General features: G+C 37.4%; 3 protein-coding genes across 3 annotated transcripts; all 3 read right to left on the minus strand.

The window, feature by feature from the left end:
• Nucleotides 1-239: 239 nt before the first annotated feature.
• LOC140768573 (large ribosomal subunit protein uL3-like) lies at nt 240-3,821 on the minus strand. The gene is made up of 6 exons (XM_073108899.1): nt 3,714-3,821; nt 3,350-3,453; nt 2,634-2,744; nt 1,603-1,907; nt 842-1,251; nt 240-667 (listed from the first exon to the last, which is right to left on the minus strand). The coding sequence occupies exons 2-6, from the start codon at nt 3,432-3,434 to the stop codon at nt 409-411; spliced, it is 1,170 nt and encodes a 389-aa protein (XP_072965000.1). The 5' UTR covers nt 3,435-3,453; nt 3,714-3,821; the 3' UTR covers nt 240-408.
• A 2,418-nt stretch (nt 3,822-6,239) lies between these two features.
• On the minus strand, nt 6,240-9,349 carry LOC140768812 (protein YIP4b-like). The gene is made up of 3 exons (XM_073109233.1): nt 8,719-9,349; nt 6,886-6,960; nt 6,240-6,785 (listed from the first exon to the last, which is right to left on the minus strand). Exons 1-3 carry the CDS (start codon nt 9,208-9,210, stop codon nt 6,525-6,527), a joined length of 828 nt encoding a protein of 275 aa, XP_072965334.1. The 5' UTR covers nt 9,211-9,349; the 3' UTR covers nt 6,240-6,524.
• A 1,003-nt stretch (nt 9,350-10,352) lies between these two features.
• Nucleotides 10,353-17,554, minus strand: LOC140768781 (cellulose synthase A catalytic subunit 5 [UDP-forming]-like). Its single transcript, XM_073109187.1, has 14 exons — nt 17,186-17,554; nt 16,580-16,775; nt 16,251-16,474; nt 16,097-16,181; nt 15,777-15,960; nt 14,855-15,121; nt 14,409-14,754; nt 13,818-13,955; nt 12,754-12,879; nt 12,414-12,626; nt 12,034-12,310; nt 11,753-11,946; nt 11,308-11,658; nt 10,353-11,200 (listed from the first exon to the last, which is right to left on the minus strand). Exons 1-14 carry the CDS (start codon nt 17,264-17,266, stop codon nt 10,616-10,618), a joined length of 3,267 nt encoding a protein of 1,088 aa, XP_072965288.1. The 5' UTR covers nt 17,267-17,554; the 3' UTR covers nt 10,353-10,615.
• Between the last annotated feature and the right edge of the window lie 6,220 nt (nt 17,555-23,774).

Below are 23,774 nucleotides of genomic sequence, written 5' to 3' on the forward strand. Positions count from 1 at the left end.
CATCTTTTGGTACTAGTGAGACAACCTTAGAACAATCATCTTGGACCACAGGAACAACTTAACACGAGTCGTGCTTTTAGTGGGATGTAGCCATGTAGGCTTAATAGTTCGAGCATAAGCATGCACAGTATCCAATAGCATATCATAGGAGGCATTGCTATTTTCCACAGCTGGGAATTTCAAATAACGACTCAAATGTATCTAATACATAATGAGATACTGCAAGAGAAACACGGATATTGTAAGTCCAAAATTTCTAATCAAAACTCAAAAGAAGGACTAATGTCGAACACACTCTGAAACAAAGAAAGACAACTTGGTCCACTACAAAAGGGGGTACTGTTTCAACAAAAGAAACGCATCCAACTATTTAGATAGCACCCTCAAATCTCGATTGGTATGCATGGCTCAAGCCTTCAGCCTGCCGTAGAATTTCTGCTTCTCCTCAGTCGTCTGGAAACGGCCGTGCCCAAACTTGGAAGATGTATCGATGAATTTGATCTTGATATCCTCAAGAGCCAAGCGGGAAGTCTGCTTCAACAGCGACTGGCGAAGTGTAACAACTCTCTTCTTGGGCCCAACACAACAACCCTTGATCATGAGATAGTCATCCTTCACAATACCATAGTGTGGGAAACCACCCATCGGTGTAATATCTTTCTCAGTCCTGTTAAAGAAATGAAATAGTAAGTCAAACTTGCATTAAAGTCATGCCCACTTGGGAGAAAGGTTAGCCAATGACTGAATTTGATCATCCACATGTAAAGCAAGTCTTTCTCCTAGAATTTTACTGAGTTATGGAACTCACCAAAAGGAGAGTGTAAAGATAAGTAGAAATTACCTGTCAAACTCGGTGAGAGCAGTATGGGACTCGTCACCAGCTTTACCAAGTTTATAGATCTTTTTGTTCAATTCCGTACGGTGATGGTACCCATTCTGACCAGCTCGGGCAACAGTGAAGGAAACTCTAGCAGGGTGCCATGCACCAATACAAGCAACCTTACGGAGTCCCCTGTGGGTCTTACGGGGAAGGCGAGTGACTCCCCAACGAGTCACAACACCTTCATAACCCTTACCTTTGGTCACACCAATGATGTCAATCATCTCATCTTTCTGAAAGACGGCATCAATAGGGATCTGCTTTTCAAAGAAGCTATAAGCATAGTCCACCTTTTCAGCGACAGTACCTCCATTCACCTGGATCTCCATCAGGTGAGCCTTTTTCTGTTTCAGGCCCTTCATCTTTTTTATCTGAATCATAAGAACCAGGCAACAAGCATTAAATAACAAACTTCAGAGAAATAGCATTGGAAGTTGACAAGCAAAAAAACCATCGACATTGAGAAAATGGAAATGCCAAATAGATTTCTGTGAGTTGATATTGAAGCTCAAAAAATAAAATCACCCACAGAAGCAAGTCAAATAAATAATGGAAAGTGCAAGTAAACAGAAAAACTGTTATGATTTCAAATAACTGTCCTAATTTTATCTTGATTTTCAAGAAAATTCACGCTGCCCTTCTCTAGCTAGCATAATAGTGCTAAATGACAAGAGAAATGCTTCAACAGGTACATCAAATGACTGAAATTATGTAACATGTACCTGGGTGTGAGCAAGCACACGGATAACAGATCCATACTTCTTCATCTTCTCCAGCTGTGCCTGAATGTCTTTCTTTCCTTCATCAGTTTCATATTTCTTAGAGTACTTGGTGAAAGCCCTCTTCTTGCTTTTGTACCAGCTTTTGTAGAACCTTCTCCTCAGTTCCTCACTCAGATGCTGCGCCCATACAGTGTTTAGAGAGCGGAGTCCACGCGGTGTCTTCACATAAGCAACAACTCCGACAACAACCATAGGTGGAACTTCAATAACAGTTACAGCCTCGCAAGTCTCCTTTTTGTGAAGCTCTGCATGTCATACAAAATTGTAACTCCAAAAGATTTTGAAGATTGAAAACCTATCGCATAAAAGAGAGGCAACATGAATACTAATTATGTAGAATAGCAGAATTTGATATGAAGCAAAATAAAAAAGGGAATATCACAAACCATACTGGTTGATGCCCCATGGAGACAAAAAAGTTGGTAGAATTTCCATTTAAGTAGTTGGTATAACAAAAGAATGCAAGAAATATTCTTCCAGACCATTTCTAAGAGGTTCCACAACATTAAAGATATTATGTTGAATGTCTGCAATGGATCCGTGACTTTAGTTTTTGGTCTTAATACTTTACAGCACAATAGAGAGGAAGTAAGAAACTCACATGAGAAACAGATGAATAAAACATTGGCCCTGGTCATTATAAGGAAACACCAAGACCCCAAAACATGGAATGGGGAACTAAAATGGAAGACAAGTTGGGGTGAAGTTATTATATGCCCCAACACGTATGCATATGCCACAGCTACTAAAGTTGGTCTTCAACATATATGCTAGGGAGTAAATAAAATGTACTAAACTAGCCGAATAAAGGAAGTGAAGGATTTATTTTGCAGAAAAAAGAACATCCGATAAAATAATTTTGTTGTACTCACCTTTCCAGTAATACAATAAAACATCAAAGGTAGCAAATAAGTCTGAGCTAAAATATATATTTTAAAACATTGAAAATAAATGTTGAGTAACATCCTTACTTGATCCTGGCTTTTCAACATCACGAACAATGTGGGTCATTCCAGCCTTGTAACCAAGGAACGCTGTGAGCTTGCAGGGTTTTGTGGGATCATCCCTTGGGAATGACTTCACTGCATTGGTGCACCCAGAGAATGAGAAATTATTCACATCAGCATGTAAAAAGGGGGACTTACAGTCAGCTTTTCTAACTTAGTACAAAATAATGCAGAACAGTAAAACCAAACAACAGGGGGGAAAAGTCAACTTCATTAACCTTGAATCGACAAAGTATTACAAAAGACATTGCTTACTTTGTATACTCAATTGGACCCAAAAGCAGGGACTCTTAAAAGTCACTACTAACTGATTCCCCTCAGTAGTATGGCTGTATGGGTGAGGTTAAAAGTTAAAATATGCAATGCGCATTACACAAGTTCACACTGATACCACACTCCAAACAAGTAGCTAAATAAAATTCTAGAAAAGTGAAGTTATAAAATACCAACTGATAAAAATACAACAAGATAAAAGGACTGTTGCCTACGTATGTAGAGTAAAAGCAGACATCACCAAGGATCTATTACATGGTACTATTTTGTATAGGCATTTAAAAGAATTGCATTTCACATCAAGCAGAGTAGATTCTAATATCATTCAAACTAAACCAACCAATAAATTATAATACGTTACATCAGCACAATAAACACATAGATAGCAACGGCAACAAAAATCTTACCCTTTCCACGGTGGCGAGAGGCTCTCTTCCTGGGAAGAAACCCAAGAGACCCATGCCTCGGATGCTCAAACTTCCGGTGAGACATCTTCCTGCTCTCTCTTCTCCTGAAGAAGAAATCAATCATTACCAAGTTCGACTCAAAAGGGAAACAAAAATGCCAAATCTAATGGGAATTTATTAGGAAAACAAAATTTGACAAAATACGCGATTGTAGATTAGCATAGAGTATACCAACCGCAATACAGTGATCCAAAAACGAAATATTTAATCAACTTAATTACAAATAAACTACTCAAGTAAACAGCGAAATGGAAGGAATGAAGCTTAAGAAGGATGGATGGAAGAAGAGGAAGGGAGGTGTTACCTCCGCGAGCGAGCAACTTCGCCGTCTCCAGACTCAGAAAGGCTTCGCCCCAAAAACCCTAGCGATGATTTATATGGACGCGAGTGCGATGAGGGAAAGCAGCTAAAATGTCCGAAATAGCCTCCCCTTGGTGATTATTTACTCCATATATATATATAAAGCATAAGTTGGGCTTGTGTTGATTCTAACCCAATCCAACTTAGTCGGACCTTTTCGACTCGATTTTGAGGAGTCCCAGATTGAACTTATTGCGTGATAGCTTTGGGCTCGAGCCCAATCTAATTCAAGCCTAACCCGACTTGTGCTCGGATCCACGTGTGTTCATGGGCCAGGCCGGGGAAAAGAATATATTGCTTACCTGCATTGAAAAGCCCAATCTCTAAATATGTTCCCCAATGCAATCACATCCTGTTTGTTATAGTGCAAATAAGAATGAGAGGTATAAAGATTTAAGATGAACTCTTTGGTTGTTAATTGACCAACAAATTAAGCATCAAAAATTCAAGGGAAGACAACTAAGTAACATGAACTAAGAGCTGCAGTGTTTGCAAAATTATAGAGAATTTATACACCTCTCTCTCTCCTCTCTCTCTCTCTCTCTCTCTCTCTCTCTCTCTCTCTCTCTCTCTCTTCTCTCTCTCATATGACCAACTCCCTATTCTTGTTATTCTCTCCCTATCTTTAATTTGAGAGGGAAGGAGAAGGTCTCGTCACCACTTCTTACCCTCTTGTTGATCCTTTCCTCCTCTTCCCTATCTCCTACTGCCTTCTTTGTCTCCTCGTATATCGCTGCCAATGACCGGAAACGCTGCCTTCTTCCACTCCGAAGCCGTTGCTCGTCGCCATCCTCCTCCTTTATTCGCCCTAAGCCCTCGTATTTACTCGTCTCTCCTCCTTCCTCCTCCTCGTCCTTGCTCACCTTATTCTTCTTGTTGGTCTTACCCTTCTCCAACTCTTCTCCTTCTTCTTCCTCCTCCTCCTCTCCACCGCTGAGCTGAACCAACTGCTGGGCTGCTTCCATGTCTATCACCGTTAACTCCTCCATGTCTACAATCACTATATGATATATATATATCTTGGAACGAGAGAGAGAGAGAGAGAGGTCGAAACCTCTCCTCCTTGTTCTTCCTATTGCCTTAGTTATGACGAGGCGAGAGGGGGAGGGGAGGGGAGGGGAGGGGAGTAATTTGAACGGTTGATTACATGGGTGTTTAAATATAAGCAAATTCGCGTGGACGAGCGCGTTTGTAGAGGGAGGAGAGAGACGAGAATTGCCGTGGGAAAACGGCCAGGAAGATGGTACGAAGTTGTAATTTTCTTTGTTTTTTATTTTTTATTTTGTTGATTTAGCTGCGTACACACGTAACGAGGGAAGCGGGTCATCTGCATCATAGGATGCAGGAATTTCCTGCAGCTGGGGGGGGGGGGGGTGTGGTTTCTAAATTCTTTTAAAAAATATTATTGTTAAATAGACTAATTGAGATGGACAAGGAATTACTCCACCCGGAATAGAGATTGATTATACTTCATGAAGAGAGGGGAAATAAAATCATCGATGTAACCAATGTGATTATGATTATATATAACAGCAATAGAGTACCTTTCTGAAATTGCCCGAGTTGAGAGGTATTAGCAATGCTTTTATTTGCAGTGCATTGCATTATCAGAGAGAAGAATAGGACCAGAAGGAGATAGAGGAGGCGGGCAGTACTTGCTTACATGAAAAAAAAGTCTTAATAAAAATAAAATAAAAAACACACGAAAATAATTACGAATTTGCTAGTCACTTCGTAGTTGGTTAGGCGAGCAGTGGTTAAGTCTAATTAGACCGTGACAAAGGTTTTTTTTTTATTCTATTTAATATTAATTTAATATTTACTATATTTTTTATTGAAATGATATATGCATATGCATAATTTGAGTCTGTTATTGTCTATTTTTTAGGAGAGTAGTTAGTTTCTCTTTTTTTTTCTCTTTTTTTGAGAAAAAATTAGCTTAATTCCTCAACTCAGTCATTTTGTTTAGTTAATGATTAATCTATGAGTTTATGATCTGTCAACATATATATATATATATATATATATATATATGTCGCACAAGTTTGCTTTCTCCCACAGAACACTCTGTTGGCATAGACTTCCTAGATTTAACCGGGGAATTTACTTAACCCAATTAAGGCCAGCAAGTGGGTCGTAAGAAAAGAACAGATAGGGACAGCCATTTTTCCTAGTCAAGAATGTTTATTTGACTAAATAGTCAAGGATTCATAGGCGAAAGAAATCGTAGTGAAGTTTAAAGGTGGAAAAGGCCAAACGCAAAGACTCCAGGAACCTGGTAAGAAGGAAAGCGGTCAATACAATAATCATAAGACCTATCACATTCTGGAATAACCCGGAAGTGTTTATTGCTGAGTTTGAAATATAAAAGCAAGATTGCTAACAGGAAATAAAGCACACAACAGACAGAAAAGAGGATATTATTCTACATAATTTCACTACTGTATGATTCTTCAGTGCGAGAAAGACAGGAATTCCAAATCACTATATTCTTATGGTAAGGAATTAGAGAAACTTAAGTATTTCAGACAAAAATGAGACATTTACAATAGGAAACCAATGCCAAACACATTTACAGCTATGCCGAGAGAGGTCTGCTAGTCTCTCCAAAGGACAGATTGAACTAACAACAATCAGCAAAAGAATGCCACGGCGATGTAGAGATTAATATCTATATGTCTGTCTTGATGTCCGACGAAAGAGTTGTATTATGATTCTGAAACTCTATAACAACATTTTATCACCCATTGTTGCCTTAATCTATTGCAATGATTAGAAAGCCGACAGAGATATACATGAGGAAAACAGGATAGAGGGCCAAGGCCTTCCTCCTTGGATTGACTGCTGCACTCATGAAAGGATATGCAGCCCAAGAGCTCCATGCCAATGTTATAGTCACCACAACAATCTTTAATATGACATTGTCCTTCAGCATGCAGATTACAGCTCCAACATCCAGAGGAAATAAGCAGTAGCCAAGAAGACTTAGACTTTGAAAGAAGATGATGTGCCCACCCTATAAAGAAAGAAGAACAATTTCGGACAATTACAGACGGAATTTCTCTCCCTTAATGAGAGAAAAGAAAAAGAGTTCTTTAAACATGAGAGATAATTACCAGAAGTAGAACATTCAATGTGAGAATTATAGCACCAGCTGCGAGTACCGCAAATGCAACAGCAAATACTTCAGACTGGAACATTTTAGAATAAGACATATAAGTTAGTTGTCACAACTACTGAAGCAACAAGAAATTAAGATCCAGCACCCACGAAATCTGAAACTTACACCTAAAAGTTGATCAGCACACTACAAAACAGGCATGTGATTTCATTCTCTGATGATATGAACAGAACATACGAAATTCTACTGGTGAATTGGTGCATATAAAAAGAAATAGGAGGATAAAGTTATCTTACAAGTGCAGGGGTAAGCAATTCATAATAAATGAACGTCGATAGGAAAGATGTTAACAGGAATTAAATGACATGCACAATTACAACGATATAAGACATAAAAATTGAGACCAAATACAATTTTAGGCACAACTTCAACATTTTAATAATTAATATTCCAACAAATATCAAGGTTAACACCTCACAGGAAGCATTTGCATGCCCATAAATAGAAGAGCAGAAAAATCTACCAACCTTCTAATGTATCCCTCACACAAAAAGGAGACATCCTTCAAGTTACTAGCTAAATTAAATCTTTAATCAGAAGCACAATCAATTAATAATTATACTACAGGGATGAAGTTCTTTCTCTTACGCAACTATCATACACTATCACCTTGAAAATAATTTTCAGCTAAAGTAACAACTCAGTTTTCATTGATCATGGAAACAAAATGGCCAGAATTTCCTACGATTAGCAAGCTTTTACACTTTTACTAGAGAGTTTATAGTTTATACCTAAGTGTCAAGCCCATAAGTCACATGTAGTTTATTACTTTCTAAGTGAACAGAAGTCCCGGAAACATAAATTTTAACAAAAATGAGCTGAAATGTGATGCAAATATTAGCACGGAGACTTCAATCTGCCAGTAAAGCTTACATGATTCACTATGCAAAAGAATATGCAATGAAGCACGATGATTCTCGCTATCGAAAAAGAATGCTCGAGTGTGTATGCTATGCACTGGTGCCGTTGTAACTTTTCTCCCTTTGCTTTTCCTAGATTTCAACTACTTGATTCAATCGTGAATTTGGTGCTTGTCATTCTTCGCAGAAATGAAGACTTTAGCACTAAAACATTCACATTAAAAATTTATACCAGACCTAAGCATGCTAACAGGTTCAGCCGTAGCCGTATGAAACGAAGAAAAAATATCTCATATAAAAGGTATAATCAGATTCACCAATCACCACAACAGATCCTACATATAGCAAAAAGTCTATAAAATTCGAAATACCACTACTTTTATTGTTATATCCTTATTTCACATAAAATTATAAAAGAAGTGGAACTTGGAATTTGATAGACTCATAGGTTATATACAGAAATAAACTGAAGATGCAACACCATGCAGGCACAATAGAGCGATCTCTGAGTTAACTAAATTGGAAATGCTCTTCTCATAAAAGCCCAACTTAATCCACCATGAAGGAAAATAAACAGAAAAATGTTCACCCTTTACTAGCAGTCAAGGCACAAAAGATGATAAGTCAATCCGTCCTCTATATTAGAAAGTCTACCTTCATCTTCACAGCAAAGCAATAGCAGCAATTTATGGAATGCAGGAGAAAATAGAATTGGGAAAACCTACACTATAAATCCCAACATCAATAACAGCAATTACCTCACCAAATGCCCAGCACCACTAGATATTTCATATCTACCTCACCACCAAACACTAGACAACCTCATCTATAACCATCATAGATATGCATTTCTTCAGATCTAAATATCTCACTGGTCTTCAGCTTTGACCATTAGATACTAATCTCACCTTTTTGACGGATGCGGACCAAGAGAGCGTTAACCCTAGGAAGACGATGAAGAAGAAGGGGCCCCACAGATCCCAATCCCTAAGCGCCTTCCCCGGATCCTCCCGAAACGGGTTCGGGAACACCACCAGCTTCAGATTGCTCACGATCCGGGACAGATCCCGCTTGACCGTGTCCCAAACGGGCTCGGTAAGCGTGTTAGGCGCCGATCCGAATCCATCGGAGGCGATCCCAACGCGAGATCCAACGCCCCCATGATTTCCGGCTGCGGCGGCAACGGGGACGACGACTGTGGGCGGCGGCGGAAGCTGAGAGGTGGCGGAGGCTGGTTTAGAAGGGAGGAAGGGGGAGGAGGAGACAGGAATGGAAGGGGGAGGAGACGAAGCGGGGAGGACGGTGGCAGAAGGGGCGGCGTACATGAGGCTCTCGATCTCGTCGATGTCCGATTGGGAGGAAGGGTGGAGGGGGACGGTGTCGCCGTGGGAGATCGACATCGTCAAGGAGGGAAGCTAAGCTAGGGTTAGGGTTCCGACGGCGACGGATCGGGGATTGGAGATCAGAGAGGAGGAGATCTGGAATGGAGTTCGAGTTCGAGTACGAGGACGGGTCGGGGGCTAGAAGAGTTATCAAAGCATATTTTGGCCTTTTATTTAGTACATAAGCATACTTATTCATAAATTAAAATTTTCTTAAATATATTTTATAATCATATATTTTAATTAAATTTTGTATAGGTAAGTGTTATCATATTCATTAAAAATCCTAATCACAGATAAAAGTATAATAAAGCTATACACAGGCAAAATTAACTAATAATTAAATATAAATTTTTATAAAAACTTATTTAAGGTAAGTAAAATTATAGATGTACATAATTTATATTTAAACATTTTTGTTCCCGAATAAAACTAGATAATTAGGATATTTTGATTTAAATTGTGATATTTGAAAAGATTCGAGTGTTAATGGCTAGCATTTAGTATTACTGTAAGTCTGTAATATAAGGTATTTTTGTAGTAGGTGATCACATCTTTTTTAATGCATTAATAAATGATAATTTATTGAGATGTTTTCTAACACGAGGGTCGATGAAGGGTAACGTGCAAGAACCATTGTTCTACCGTGACATATATAAGAGCAAAATTATTATTTCTTTTTTTTTTATTAATGACAGTTTAATAGTTATATTTTAATCCGGACCACCATAGGTAAAGTGCAATTTTCTCAAGTCATAAATAGAGAATTTTGAAGCAATGTTGGAGTTAAAACAGTAGCATTTAGGTAATCATGGTTATTTACAAGGATTATAACAATTGGGTGTCTGGCTATTCACCTCAAACAGGAAGAGAAGCATCAGTAAAATATCAAACATATATCTAGATAGAATGTAACCTGAATAGCTACACATGCCTTTATGACTGCAAATTGATCCCATGAGGATAGCAATAGCTATCTTTCACCATTAAATCAGCTTAACGAGGTAAATAAATGAGTACTAAAAGATGAAACCAACTTCAGGAAAAGAGATAAGATTGAACTTATTTGGTCTCGGTAGCAGTATAAGGTCTCTGAAAGAAAATGATGAAAGCTGTAGAACAAGATTCTCGTGCACAACCCAAGAACTATATAAAGAGATTTGGAAAGAATCAATAAAACATTCATTATAAATAGCAGAATAACAGTAAGTCACATTACAATATCTACACCAATCACAAGATTATAACTCCTCTCTTTACTCTCTCCACTATTTTTTTTTCCTTTTCGCTCTTCAGCACTGTTCCCTTAGATCTCTAGCAATAACAAGGAAAACGAATTGAAAATAAGAATCACTCTATAGGAAGTGAAGCAAATTTCTGCAACTCCCACCTACAAAAACCATCTAAAACTTGATGCACAATCTCATTGGCAATCCAAACCACAAACTTCTAGTACAGGGCCATCATACTTGCCCAGAAAAGGATTAACTCGGACCCATAAAAGTGAACAAATAGAGGCGAGAAGTATAGACCAGACAACTACGATGGTAGGCACTCTATCTTGCTTCCCCATCATTCCTTTGAGGAATGGGTAGAGATGAAGAATGACCCAGCAGGCAAAAAATAGTTTACCAAACAGCGGGCCCCATGACTGGTATCCACTGGTGATGGCATTAGAAATTCCAGCAACAACCCCAATAATGTTTAGTATGAGCAGCGTCATTGGAGGAATCAATAAGGAGGTCCACTTGAACATGTAGAGCTCTGAGAACTCTCCATCATCTCCTCCTTTGGATGTGACGGTGAAATTAGTCTCAACCCCACCAAGGACCTTAAGAAGACCCTGGACTAGTGCAAATAGGTGTGATGAGACACCACCAATCACCCAAAATTGTTCATTCCTCCACAAGTCATCAATTCCCACACCTCCCCATTGCATCTCAAGGATACATGTTGCTGCTATTGAGACAAAGAGAGCCATGAACACTATGCTTGCGTAGATGCTAATCTGGAAAAGACAATTGGAAAATACCAGAAAAAAAAAAGTTTCATGTCATGAAGCTATTGTCGTGATCAATTTGAAAGGAAGATACATGCATGGGTTGAGCTGAATACCTCAGGTACAATAAATTTCTCGGTCAGAAGACAGATCGCTGGCAAGCTACAATAAGCAACCAAGGGAATTGATGTCCAAGGATAGACGACGGAATTTATGTAGGAAAACCGCTCCAACCACTTCAAACCACCTCTGTAGCCATACCATATAGGGCAATGCTTGCTAAGAAATATCTCTACAGATCCAAGGGCCCATCGTAAAACTTGATGGAGGCGATCAGAAAGGTTGATAGGAGCAGAACCCTTGAATGCTGGTCTTTTAGGGATACAGTAAACAGACCGCCAGCCATGGCAATGCATTTTGAAACCCGTGAGAATGTCCTCAGTAACAGATCCATATATCCAGCCAACCTGAACACATATGAAGAATTAGTATTACAAACCACTGGGTAATCTGTTTGAATCTCTCCTGTAGGCATGAGATTTGATGTGTTCATAAGGTTACCTCTTTTCCCCATTCAGTCTTGTCTTCATAACCACAACTTATAACATGGACAGCCTCATTAAGACAATCAGAAAGATCAAACTTAGCAATTCCACCATTTTCCCGTAGTGTGGAAGCCACAAAAACAGGGGACTGCCCAAATTTCTTCTCAAGCTTTTCCCGCGGAACTAAGGGTAATTTTTCACTTCCTGCTCCTGCAAAAAAATAGTAGTTCTAGTGAGTTCTAATGCAACGTTGGGAATTAATTTGTCAACACAAACAATCAGTTGTACACAGCTAACCTCTAACTTCCTCTTTAATAGTTTCAAGCGCGTGTACTTGAGTAGATGCTTCCCTCTGCTTTGTTTTCTTCTTCTTGTCCTGTTTCTGGGTAGCTTTTCTATTTTTCCTCTTAGATCCACAACACAAGAAGCACCATTTAGGCCAACAGTTGCATGTTTTACCAGGGGGTTTCTCCTTAGCAGGAGCATCATATCCATACAAAGCTTGTCTTCTAAAGATGCATCCTGTCCCTACATATATTGGCCCCTGGATGCCATCAAGCCCTTTCATGTTGATCTGTTACATAAAGGGGAGACACAAGGTAATTAGCATAAAAAAAAAGTCCATCTACAATGAATCAAGATAAGGACGGAGAATCAGAAAGAGAATTTATACATACATCAAAGAACACGACATTGCGATTTGAATATCTGTCATGTCGATCAATCCCATCAAATCTTTGTGGAAATTGTACATAACATATTTTCTTTCCTGACAATGGATCCATCAAAAAGCACATTGCTTCCCGTAAAGCTTTGCTGTTGTTTACATAGTGATCACAGTCGACATTCAGAATGTAAGGAGCATTGGAAAGAACAGCCGAAACCCGCACCTAGAATCAGCTTACTAGTCAGTAGATGGAAAGCGTTGGACAGGAAACTTCAATGGCAATTGTATTCCACTTGGATCATATAGAAGAGTTAAAACAAGATAAAATTTGCAGAGAACAATGGCATTACCAATGCATTCATGGCACCAGCCTTTTTGTGGTGATCATATCCTGGTCTTTTCTCCCGTGAAACATAAACCAAACGTGGCAGTTCATTTCCCTCCTCATCAAGTACACCATTGTGACCCAGAAAGACCTGTTTGGAGCATATAATATAAAGTAGATGATAAACATAAGCAAGAAAGTATACATCAGATCAGGATAGGTTGTCGATATATCTACATTGCACAAGACTAAGTGAATCCAACTCTGCATTCATTAAGTCAAGTAAACACTTTCACACCAATAGACTACTCCAAATAATAATGCATGAAAAGTTTCTCATTTTATGTAAAATGTAGTTATCATCTTTTCCTCAATAATTCAAAACCAATGCTAGACTGGACGGTAATAATAATTAGAGAAAAAGGGCACAACTATAAACTCAATTTATTGTGATGCAGTAAAAGCTAGATCAAATATGGAGGTTATATATTCTGATGGTTTTAATCCATATGGGAGTTTATTCATTTCAATGATCTTGTTTCAAGTTTCTAAGTTAATGGCAACATGATAGAGAACAAACTTCGATGGCAAGTTCATGAGAAACATATATAATGAAGTCGAAACTGTAAAGGAGATATCGAGGAGACAACTTACCTAGAATAGATAAAGAAGCATGAGAACAAAGGATTTCTTTTATATCTTCATAGATATATGAGTTACAAATGGGTCAAATAATAGAAACACATTTACCAAATAAATTAGTGCGGATGCCATAATAGCCCTCAGAATCCTACAATATAAATATCTTTCTGCATCTGAAAAACTATCATATATGACATTTTAACTGGAAGGCATCATCTAAGTACATGATAAAAAGATTACATGCCAAAATATAAAAGAGGTCCACCAATCTGAATATGGAGGGAAAAAGCATCAAAGACATGCTGACATCATTTTCTATCGTCTTTACAGTGATATCACAGACATATTAACTATAATCCGGGTCTTTAAACTTCAAAGCATCACAATAATGGATGACAAGTTTCAGAATAAATTGTTCTGATAAAAGTTGATAACATAAGTACCAACCTGTATCATTCCTGGATGGTCCCGGACATTGTTTCCAGGCCATGGAGTTCCATCCTGCAATGACCATCCTTCATCAGGAACCTTTTGTGCCATGGCAACTAGTCCATTAATACGAACTTTAAATTCTTCATACTCTCTCTGCATCCAAGAAACAGACAGATCAGATAATAACAATGAAACAAAGGAGTGTATAATCTATATACCAGAATATGTTCAATAACTGACGTAATTTAATACTGGGAATTATCATTACATACACAGCGTAACAGACAGATCAAAGCACAACCAGATGAAGCCCATTAAATTCCAGCTTAGAAGTGCCAGGGTGTGCATTAAGCATATAAAGACAAGTTTGTTTTTGCATGGTGGTCTATTTTATTTTTTCCAAAGTGATGAATCTTTAATATGAAGAGAACTCAAGAATGGATCACAAAGTGTTAGGCAAGTATTCACTGAGAATGCACAATTATCTTGCCTCACCTCTGTGCTATTCATGAGAGCATTTCACTGGAGAGAAGTTAAATAAATGCAGAAGTAACTTTTTCTCACAAATACAACTTGTTGCAAATATGTAATTTCAAATGAACTAACCTTCATGGCACGGCGCTCCCGCACAAAATCTGGATGAATTTTATCTTTCAAATAGTCAATTCTCTGAACAAAGTACCATTCAGGAGCACGAGGTTCAATGTTGAACTTTTTGCAGAAAGGAACCCACTTTCTTGCAAATTCAGACGTTTCTGAAAGTGCTTCAAAGGTAAGCATCGCAGCACCATCATCCGACACGTAGCATGAAACTTTCTCAACAGGGTAATCCACAGCAAGAATAGATAAAACTGTATTTGCAGTGATTAGCGGAGGTTCTTTCATAGGATCTACTGTACTAACAAATATATCAATATCAGCAAGCTCTGATGGCTTCCCTTCTTTTTCATACCTGAGATCATAAAGCAGGATGGTCACAAAAAGTAAAAAATGAAGATGATAAAGTAGATGTTCCAAGACATTTGGAAAGAAAAAAGAAAAAAAAAGAGCACCTTAGTGACAGACGATCCAAGTATGTCTCTCGCTCTATTGGATACCATTTTGGAAACTGGTCCAGAATCCACGAAATAGCAAACCATATTTCACATATAACAGATGTAAGCCATAATCCGTAAGCATCTGGAACCGGATTCAAAAGTCTATAATGGAAAAAGAATCCAAGAATCACGAGCCTCAAGAAAATCACTATGCGGTATGGACTAATTTTACTAGAAGGAATTGGTAGCTTCCTTGACAATTGTTGCCTGCTTTCATCATACCTGTTAATGCACATTGGTAACAATTGTAAGAAAGGAGTATGACTACCAAATGTCAGATGAAATAATGAGGCAAAAAATGATAAAAGGACTGTCAAAAGGTATGGAGACCATCATTGATGATCACAAAAATAGATAGTATAGAAGACATTAAGGCAGTGTTTTCCAAGCATTGTCAGAAAATTGAAGTGCAAATATTTTCCAAGTTATGACAGAGTACTAGTTAATATTCAGTGTGACTCCAAGGCCAAGGGAAGATGGAAACTTCAAAAACAAGTTAAATAAGAGAATAATACCTGTAATACCTTTTCAATTTTAGCTGGAAAAGTTTTAGAAGAATAAGAAAGCATACAGAATGGCCTATTTTTCTTGCCTAAAGATTAATTTAGTGATGGAATTTGAAGGGTGCTCCTGATGTGTTCTCTTTCTTAATTTTGTGAGCCAAGAGATGACAGTAACCTTTCAATCCAGAGCAATTCCTAGAGGCAGGGGATGTCCATTATCTTACCCCCACTACCCTTTTCATAGTTTATCCATTAGTGTTGCTTTCAAACTAAATAACTTAAAAGCTTCAAGGGTGAAACCTAACAGCTTATATAACAGTAAGACACCACACTGCAATTTATGAAACCGACTTTAATAGTAATTTGACACTTACATAGGCAAATCCGGGTTATCCAACTCATAGCCATCAAGGCCTCCTGCATCTCCACTTCCAGATTGAGCCTTTTGGATCTTATCAAACTTCTTTCTCTTCCATTCATCCATTCTATCCTTCCAAGCAACGGTTCCATAGCCATAAAATGATATGTCCTTGTTGGGGTTTATAGGTCTTGATTGTGCTGCAGAAATTACAAATAAGAGAGTGGGATCGAGAGTCTCGAATCGGTATGATAAACACATGGAGTGAAGACAAACTAACAGGTTCCAAAATCTCTATCACTGGGAAGGAAAAGGAACCAACTAATAATAACTTACGAGAAATAGATTTTACGATTTGTCCTCCACAGCCCACATTTTCAGGAACAATAAGGGCATGGTGATCAGGAGAAATCTCAGCAACCTGCGCAGATAAACCTAGAGTTATTACCTGGACATATATAAACACTCAAATGTGCAATGTGTAGCTTACCTCTTCACCATAAGTCAAAAGTGGGATGCTGGCACCAGTATAGGGCACAATGGAGGCAGCAATGCCGAACCCACTACTAGAGCTTTGTCCGACACTAATTTGACTGTGAAGCTTTGAATCAAAGCTACCCAGTTTATTGTCCCCATAATGACCACCAAAATCAAATTCATGCTCGATGTCATCAGCACCATCTTCTTCCTCGTCACCCTCTACTCTAGGACTACCTGCAAGATACCATTCTTCAGCATATTCACCATTTTGATGCCTACCAAAGCTCTTCGCTGTTCTACAATCCGTTCGCAAAATAAGATATTATTAAAGGTAAAAACCTTTGTGACGCTTGTATCTGGTCTTGCACTGAGGACATGCTTGACTGCCCTCCCTCCTCTCGTATTCATAGCAAGTCCTACATACAGGGAAAGCACACTCGTTGCATGCAACGAAGAGTTCATTATCTTCTGCTAATATTTCAATGTCATCTCCACATATCTCGCAAATCCCGTTGCGATTTTGAGAAGATTTGGGCTGCAGAAATCCAAGGATTCACAGGAAAGTAACGTGAGGCACAAATTTTGGAGAAGCGGAGATAGAAGAGTAGGGGGAAAAAACATAACTGGCTTCATACATAAACAAATAAGTTTTAACTCCAAAAAAAAACTGAAGAACGCAGAATGTTACAGAGAAGATGGGAACGGATTATTGCCATCAATCAATTGTTAAACCCAAAAAAGGAAACGGCCATACTCGAATATAACACAAATAGAAGAATCCACGACAAACTAACACTATTAGGAAACAACATAAAGATTCCAGTAATGTACATTACGATCGTAAACAAATTTCTCAACCGATCATCCCCAATCAACACCAACACATCAAAGATCCGCAACATGAACGAAACCCAGGTAAAAAGGTGGGACTTTTAGCGCACTCACTTTCCCAGAATCATCGGCATTGATGACCACAAATTCGTTCCGGTTCCGAGAACCAGCCACGAGAAGCCCTCCGGTGTCCATCTCCCACGCCACCCAATCAAAACCCAAATCCGACAGCGCTCCCTTACAAGAGATACCGTCCTAAGCAACCAACAAAAAAAAAAGTTGGAAAAAACGATTTTTTTTCTTTTCTCGCTCTTTCTTGCACAGCAGAAGGCCTCCCTCCTTTCGGAAGGCGATTGCTATCCGGGGAACGGAATGGCGGAAAGCCGGAGACGAGGGAGTGGGGAAGGGAAGAGTGGCGGACGCGGTAAAGAGAAAAGGACGGAAGCGAGAGGAAGGCAGTGAGGAGGTGAGTGAATTTTTATAAAGAAGGGCAAGGAAAATAAAAGGGAGTAAATTTTTATACGCGTCACGGGAGATCCGGACAAGTCTAAAAGTAATGTAGAGAGAGAGAGAGAGAGAGAGAGAGAGAGAGAGAGAGAGAGAGAGAGAGAGAGAGAGATGGTGGCCAGCTGGGCCGAGGCGCGTCTGCGTTCGTCGGTTTTGGGGCGGGGAGGGGAAAGGATCAAGATTTATGGTAGGGGAAAATTACACTTTACCCTCTAGATAAGTCTAATTTTATTTGTGTCACTCTACTCATTTATAATTATATTTAAATTGATAATTCTTTTTATTATATTTAACTGATTCTTAGGTTAAATTAAAAATAATTAATAATTAAATAAGTTTTATAATTATTTGATATATTTCAATTGAATTTTATATGAGAATAATATGACAAACACATACATATGTTTGATATAGTTATTGTATCTTTATACCGAAATTTGATCGATATAATTATCTCTTTCACTATTTATATATTAAGTCAATGTATATTTTTTGTTGGATTAGTTATGTATACACCTTTTACCGGCTTTCGTAAGGGTCTCCTAAATTTTTTTAGATTACTTATGTCTCTCCTAAACTTTGGAGCAAAATGAAATGGCTAACAACGCTAACTCAAAATGTTTAACAATAATTATACTCCTAATAAGTTAATGAGTTCATTAATTTAGTTAGCATAATAAAATAAAATTACTTAAATAGCCTCATCGATTATCTCTTCACCCTGTTGCCTCATGTCCAACATTCTCCCCATCATCCTGCACTAGCGACAAGTCCATAGTGGAAGAGCCTTCAAGAAGACACTTATGTCTGCCGCCAAAAAATGGCCTAGTGCATTGTCGTCTTTGGTCGCCCTCTCCCTCACCCTCAAGTTTACCTCATTGCTCCTAGACTCGTCCTCGACCCTTGCTGCAAGTGGAAGCTCTTCCTCAAGATCAACGAACAAATCCATTGATACTTTGGACGATGATGATGAGATAGGAAAATATGAGAATGAGAAGATGAGGAGAGGCGATGTTGGTTGGTGCTAGCCAACTAGTGGCGCTGCTCCTCACTGCCCATGGCTTGGCTAGCTGGTGCTAGACTATCACAAGTGGGCAACGGAAAGACTCAATGATGGTGAAAGAGAGGAAAACAAAGTAATTTTTTTTGATAATAAAGAAATTTAAATTATATTAATATATATATCTTTTTATCATAATTTAATTAAAGAATCATTTAAGGTCTCAAATAACCTTTTTTTTTTCTGTTTCCTATCCCCAAAAAAACAAAAAATAATATATTTTAAGGTATGAAAAGAGTGTAAAAAATGGCTGAAATTTATAGTAGCTTATACCCAAGTTTGATGAAGTTTTCAAATTGTAGTTTTAACAACTTTGAAAGATATTTGAACCAAACAAACACAGACTTCTGATGTACATGCGTTAGACCACCCAACTTTAAGGAAATTATGAGAGAAAACCACTCTCCCATCCACCTAACCAAATGGCTTAAATGGAGCTTAAATGGAGCTTAAATGGAGCTTAAATGGAGAGGGAGAGGAAAATCCAAACCCTAACACAGCACTCTGTTAGGGCCGGCTGCATCATGGCGTACGTGCGTTCTTTAGTTTATGTAGCATATTTTGTAGCTTAGAAAAGTAGGCACTTCCGCATAGCAAAAGAAACACGTGTCAAGGACAATTGGAATTAATTAGATTATTAGATCCCATGGCGTCCCTTTCGTCCTTGTGTACTACTCTGCTTGTCTACTAATAATCAACAAAGGAAATTATATTATCTTTATATATACTGATTGTAGCCGTTATAGTAGGGGATTCTTTCATGTACATCCCTGTTACAAATATTATTTCTATTTTTCATTTAATTAATTACAGTCATTGCACTAATTAGTAGGTTAAATAATATGGCCGTAAGAAAAGACGTGCATATTTCTAACATCATTCTAGAATTTTCATATAAATTTTCCAATATATTTACATGCATTAAAGGAGACACAAACATAATAACGTATGAATAAATTTAAAAGTATGTAACAAATAATTATTTTTTCATCAATGTGAATAAAAATACTAGTTCATCTATACTTTAGTTCTCCTTATGGAGGTAGGAGATAGTAAAAATTCATTTAGTTATACCGGGAGATAAGGAGATATCTTCTAATTTAACCAAGACATTAATGCTAGGTGATTTTTTCTCTATGTTTTTTTTAATAAAGAGGGGTTCTCGTATAAATATTTATCCTTCTATATTACTAGAGATGACTAAAATATTTTCTTCGACGAATAATAAATTACGCATAACAAGTAGTATTAGAGCGAGATCTAGTGCTATAATAACTTTTATTTATTTATTTTTAATCTCCGGTAAGTACCCTACTAGTATCCTAAGTACTCAATGTTAATTTTTAAGTTGTTAAAGTGCTATCTTATTATACTAGTTAATTTCTCTTCAAAAGTTAGATGCCACCTTTTCTTATGCAATGATGCAAAATTATTGCAATCGTATAATTAACTTTACCTTTTATAGTCTCAAGAGTATCGTGCCACTTAGCCACCCAAATCCTTGCTTAACTTTGATTAAATCTAAATAATGGTAGTTAACGAAAGGAATATCCAACTCACTGCCTTTAGCAAAGCTAATTAGGTCTGTCTAGAATCCTTCTTTTCTTAATAATATATTACAAAAAAAGAAGAAGAGAAAGATAATAAATTGAGATAAAATAAAGTTATTAGATGCATTTAATTGTTAAATAAAAGAGTTTAATTTCTTCTTTTTTTTATTATTACTGGAATTATCGTGGGGTACCGGTGGGTCCCAAAATCATCAAAAGAGGATGCAGTGTGGGCCACGGCCACTCTGTCCGGTTCCCGTGGAGCGGATGCTATCATGGTCGGATGAGTGGCCTTCATCCTCAGCCAATGACAAATGGAGGCGTGTGCTCCATGGTGCGTGTAGTGTCATGATGATGGATGTGACCTTCTCTTTACAATGATCATGTACAATAAAATTAATGTCTTTGGCTTCCGTAAGAAGCAAACAGTAGTTGGAAGGATTTTCTTTTTTCGTTTTTGACCACCAAAAAACGAAGAAGAAGCTTAGAGTGTTGACTAAGTTTGACGAAATAGAGAGTAATTGTTCTTTATTTTTAAAAGAAAGGATTGACTTATTTTTGGGTCTATGTTTAATCTTTGAGGTGTTGAATAATTAAGAAATAGAAAAAGAAATAGTAGTTAGATGGGGTGTCGTCTTAGGTGGAGAAAATGAAAGAACTTTGTTTGCTTGAGACCTAATCCTTTGAAAAGTAGGGGTTACAAAAAGAAGGTGGGTTTGAAGCTAATCGATGATAGCATTGCCAAAAATAGGAGGGCTTCGAATGCAAGACTTGCCTATTATTGATAATCTTCGTCATCAAGGGAACTTAATTACTATCAACAACATTCATTTTGTTGGCATTTGATTACATGATGTTACGCCAATGTCATTTTCATAATATTATTTTTTATAAATATATTTTGTATTACTAAGTTCATATGAAATTTTAATTTCAGTGTAGCTCAAAATAGTGTTACTATAGTCCAGTCTCACTCTTCACGTGTACATTGAGAGAGAGGGTCGATGCATTAGTATGAATAAGGTTACATAATTTTGAGGAATAAAGTCTATTGATCCCAAACACACTAGTCTTATATAGCAGTTTAGTTAACCGCCAAATTTCCTTCTCTCATAGCATTAAAACATATGAAAGTTTACAGAAAAGCCAAATAACCCCGGGACACTCAATAACTACTCCCTTAATGGTCCAAGGGCAACCGATCTTATCTTTCATAATTCAGACTAACTCGAGCGAGTCATTGAGAATTTTATAGCAATGCATTATTATTGATGATAGGGATTCGAAGACTTAGGATTACGGTGAAAAGAGAATAGAATGGGATTATAAGATTTAGAACCAACGGAACTGAAGTCATCAGATGGATTATGGATAAGAATATATGTGAGTATATAACCCAATGAATTAGTAGGGGAAAGTAATAATCCAACGGGCCCCGCAAAACTAAACCAATTACCGACCAGCACTGTGACGGATCTTGACCGAGATTGTGACCTCAGAGAGCGGGCAGCTGCCCGTTGTACTGGAAACGCCGAGAAAAGATACGAATACGCGGCAAAGCGATTCGATGTGCCAGCTGGTTGGACATGGACATGTCAATATCGCTAGAAAGGCGTTATTCCCAGGAGAATAAACACTATTCTCGGATTTATTCGGCAAAGACTCTTTCTTTCTCCCCTATTCCAGCTTCTCTCCCCACCCCCCCACCCCCACCCCCAAAAAAGGGCGGGAATAATCAATTCCTTTGAATAATTGGCGCAAAGAGAAAAAGAGAGACTCTACATTTGTAAATTTGGATGAGGTGGCAAATATAATGATTTTAAATTGTAAATAGTTGGATGACATTAATGGCCTAGCTTTCACTCCTACGTTTGTAACGCTAAAAAGACATTAAATGGGAGCTGTTTCGATTTGATGACAGACATCTTCTTTGGCCAAAAGATATCCCACCTTTTGCTTCACTGGGTCTCCTCTATTCTAATTTTATTTTCAGGAAACACCCACATTCATTTTATAACCTTTTTTTGTTCTCTAATTATACAGTGATTGATTTCATACCTCTTCAATTAAAAAAGTTAAGAAGTTTAGATTTGAATTACAGTGATCGACTCAGTAGTTGTCCGACCTAATTATTTAATTATTTGTATAATATATATCCTACGAATGTGTAAATTATTGGAAGGAAAATAGAATAGTTCTTCGGGTCGCATTTGACTTTATTTTTTCGGAAATTATATAGCATCAAAGTAAATGGATGTAAATCATGTTGACAATATGCTCAACCCTCAATCATGTGGTAAAACGGGGAATTGTGAGTGGCCGGAGTAGCCGATTAACTTTACAACTACAATCACTAATCCTCAATGGTCAAAACCCAATGCAGAAGCTATAGGCCTAAATTTATTTATTGTGGAGGGAGACGTATATCGTATATGGAGATAGAAGAGAGGACAGTCAAGCACGAAATTTAATGCCAGCATAGTCGTCCAACCACGTGAATATTTAAATAACAACCAGAAGAGACTCCTTATAAATATAGCTGGCACAAAAAGCAAGGAAAGAGTAACGCTTTTTCTAGTCTACAGTTTATTTTTACCAAACTAGCCCTCATTCTTAATATTTTTTTCAACGAAATAAACCACTTTTAAAACTTAATATTAAAATAATTCTGTTTTATTAAAATCGTTGATAAAAATACTAATAAGTTCAGAATTTCTCCTTACGAGACACTGATATGATCAGTATTTTATGTGCAGCTAAACAAATACAGACTTAATTGAATCTATCAGTGCTTTATCTGAACATTTTAAAATAAATTATTAATAAATTTAGTGTTTTACATATATAAATTGCTAATAAAGTTAACTTTTTGTTTTATTAATTTATAATATAAATACTAAAGTTGTTGACATTTCTATCTAAAAACAAAACATAATTTGTAGACATTTTACTAAGCCATTTTAAACATTAAATTTGGAGGACAGTCCATTTTAGCAAATATAATTTGAGACCGAGCTGGTTTGGTCAAAAGAAGAATGTAAGCGTAAACACCGTATAAAGGTTTTAGTTTTCAAATTTAAAAAAAAAAATGTTAAGAGACAACGCCATAAACAAGCACCGAAAGTAGAAAGCAATACCTGTTTCCACTTTTGCATTTTGGAAGAGTTCTTTACCTATCGCTGTAGAAGTTTGTGTACATTAGTGAATCATTGAAGTAAAACGAGGCAGGAAAATAATCATTGCATGGTCACTTCCACGGCATCAGTTTCTTAAACCTGATGGTGTAATATAAAGGATGCTAAAAGGTACTTCCATCAAACCAAGGTACATTTAATGTAGGTTCAAACCACAGAATGCGAGCTGGTTATTAAACTGCACATTTCAAGAAATAACAGTAGGAAGGAAATATGATCATATTTATTGCAAACTAAATATTTAAATTAATTGTGGAGTTTAGTTCTCTAAGGTCTAGAACATTACCAGACATTACAAGAAAAGCTATCCACCGTGCCAGAACCTCCTATAAAGCCATGCAACACTCAACTAACTCAAAAGAAAGAAAAAGGGGGAAAAAAGAAACAAAACA

The sequence above is a fragment of the Typha angustifolia genome, chromosome 10 (assembly GCF_048772165.1).
Source record: "Typha angustifolia cultivar Huaian chromosome 10, ASM4877216v1, whole genome shotgun sequence".
Lineage (NCBI taxonomy): Eukaryota > Viridiplantae > Streptophyta > Magnoliopsida > Poales > Typhaceae > Typha > Typha angustifolia.

What these genes read in the sequence shown, in the direction of transcription:
- LOC140768573 (XM_073108899.1), bottom strand. Translation starts at nt 3,434, where the DNA reads ATGTCTCACCGGAAGTTTGAGCATCCGAGGCATGGGTCTCTTGGGTTT. An exon ending in TGTTGAAAAGCCAGGATCAA is followed by an intron (nt 1,908 to 2,633) that starts GTAAGGATGTTA and finishes TATGACATGCAG; the next exon opens with AGCTTCACAAAAAGGAGACT. An exon ending in GCTCTCACCGAGTTTGACAG is followed by an intron (nt 668 to 841) that starts GTAATTTCTACT and finishes TTTCTTTAACAG; the next exon opens with GACTGAGAAAGATATTACAC.
- LOC140768812 (XM_073109233.1), bottom strand. Translation starts at nt 9,210, where the DNA reads ATGTCGATCTCCCACGGCGACACCGTCCCCCTCCACCCTTCCTCCCAA. An exon ending in GGTCCGCATCCGTCAAAAAG is followed by an intron (nt 6,961 to 8,718) that starts GTGAGATTAGTA and finishes AAAATGTTCCAG; the next exon opens with TCTGAAGTATTTGCTGTTGC. An exon ending in CATTGAATGTTCTACTTCTG is followed by an intron (nt 6,786 to 6,885) that starts GTAATTATCTCT and finishes CTTTCTTTATAG; the next exon opens with GGTGGGCACATCATCTTCTT.
- LOC140768781 (XM_073109187.1), bottom strand. Translation starts at nt 17,266, where the DNA reads ATGGACACCGGAGGGCTTCTCGTGGCTGGTTCTCGGAACCGGAACGAA. An exon ending in GATAACCCGGATTTGCCTAT is followed by an intron (nt 15,122 to 15,776) that starts GTAAGTGTCAAA and finishes GTGCATTAACAG; the next exon opens with GTATGATGAAAGCAGGCAAC. An exon ending in AGACTGAATGGGGAAAAGAG is followed by an intron (nt 11,659 to 11,752) that starts GTAACCTTATGA and finishes ATATGTGTTCAG; the next exon opens with GTTGGCTGGATATATGGATC.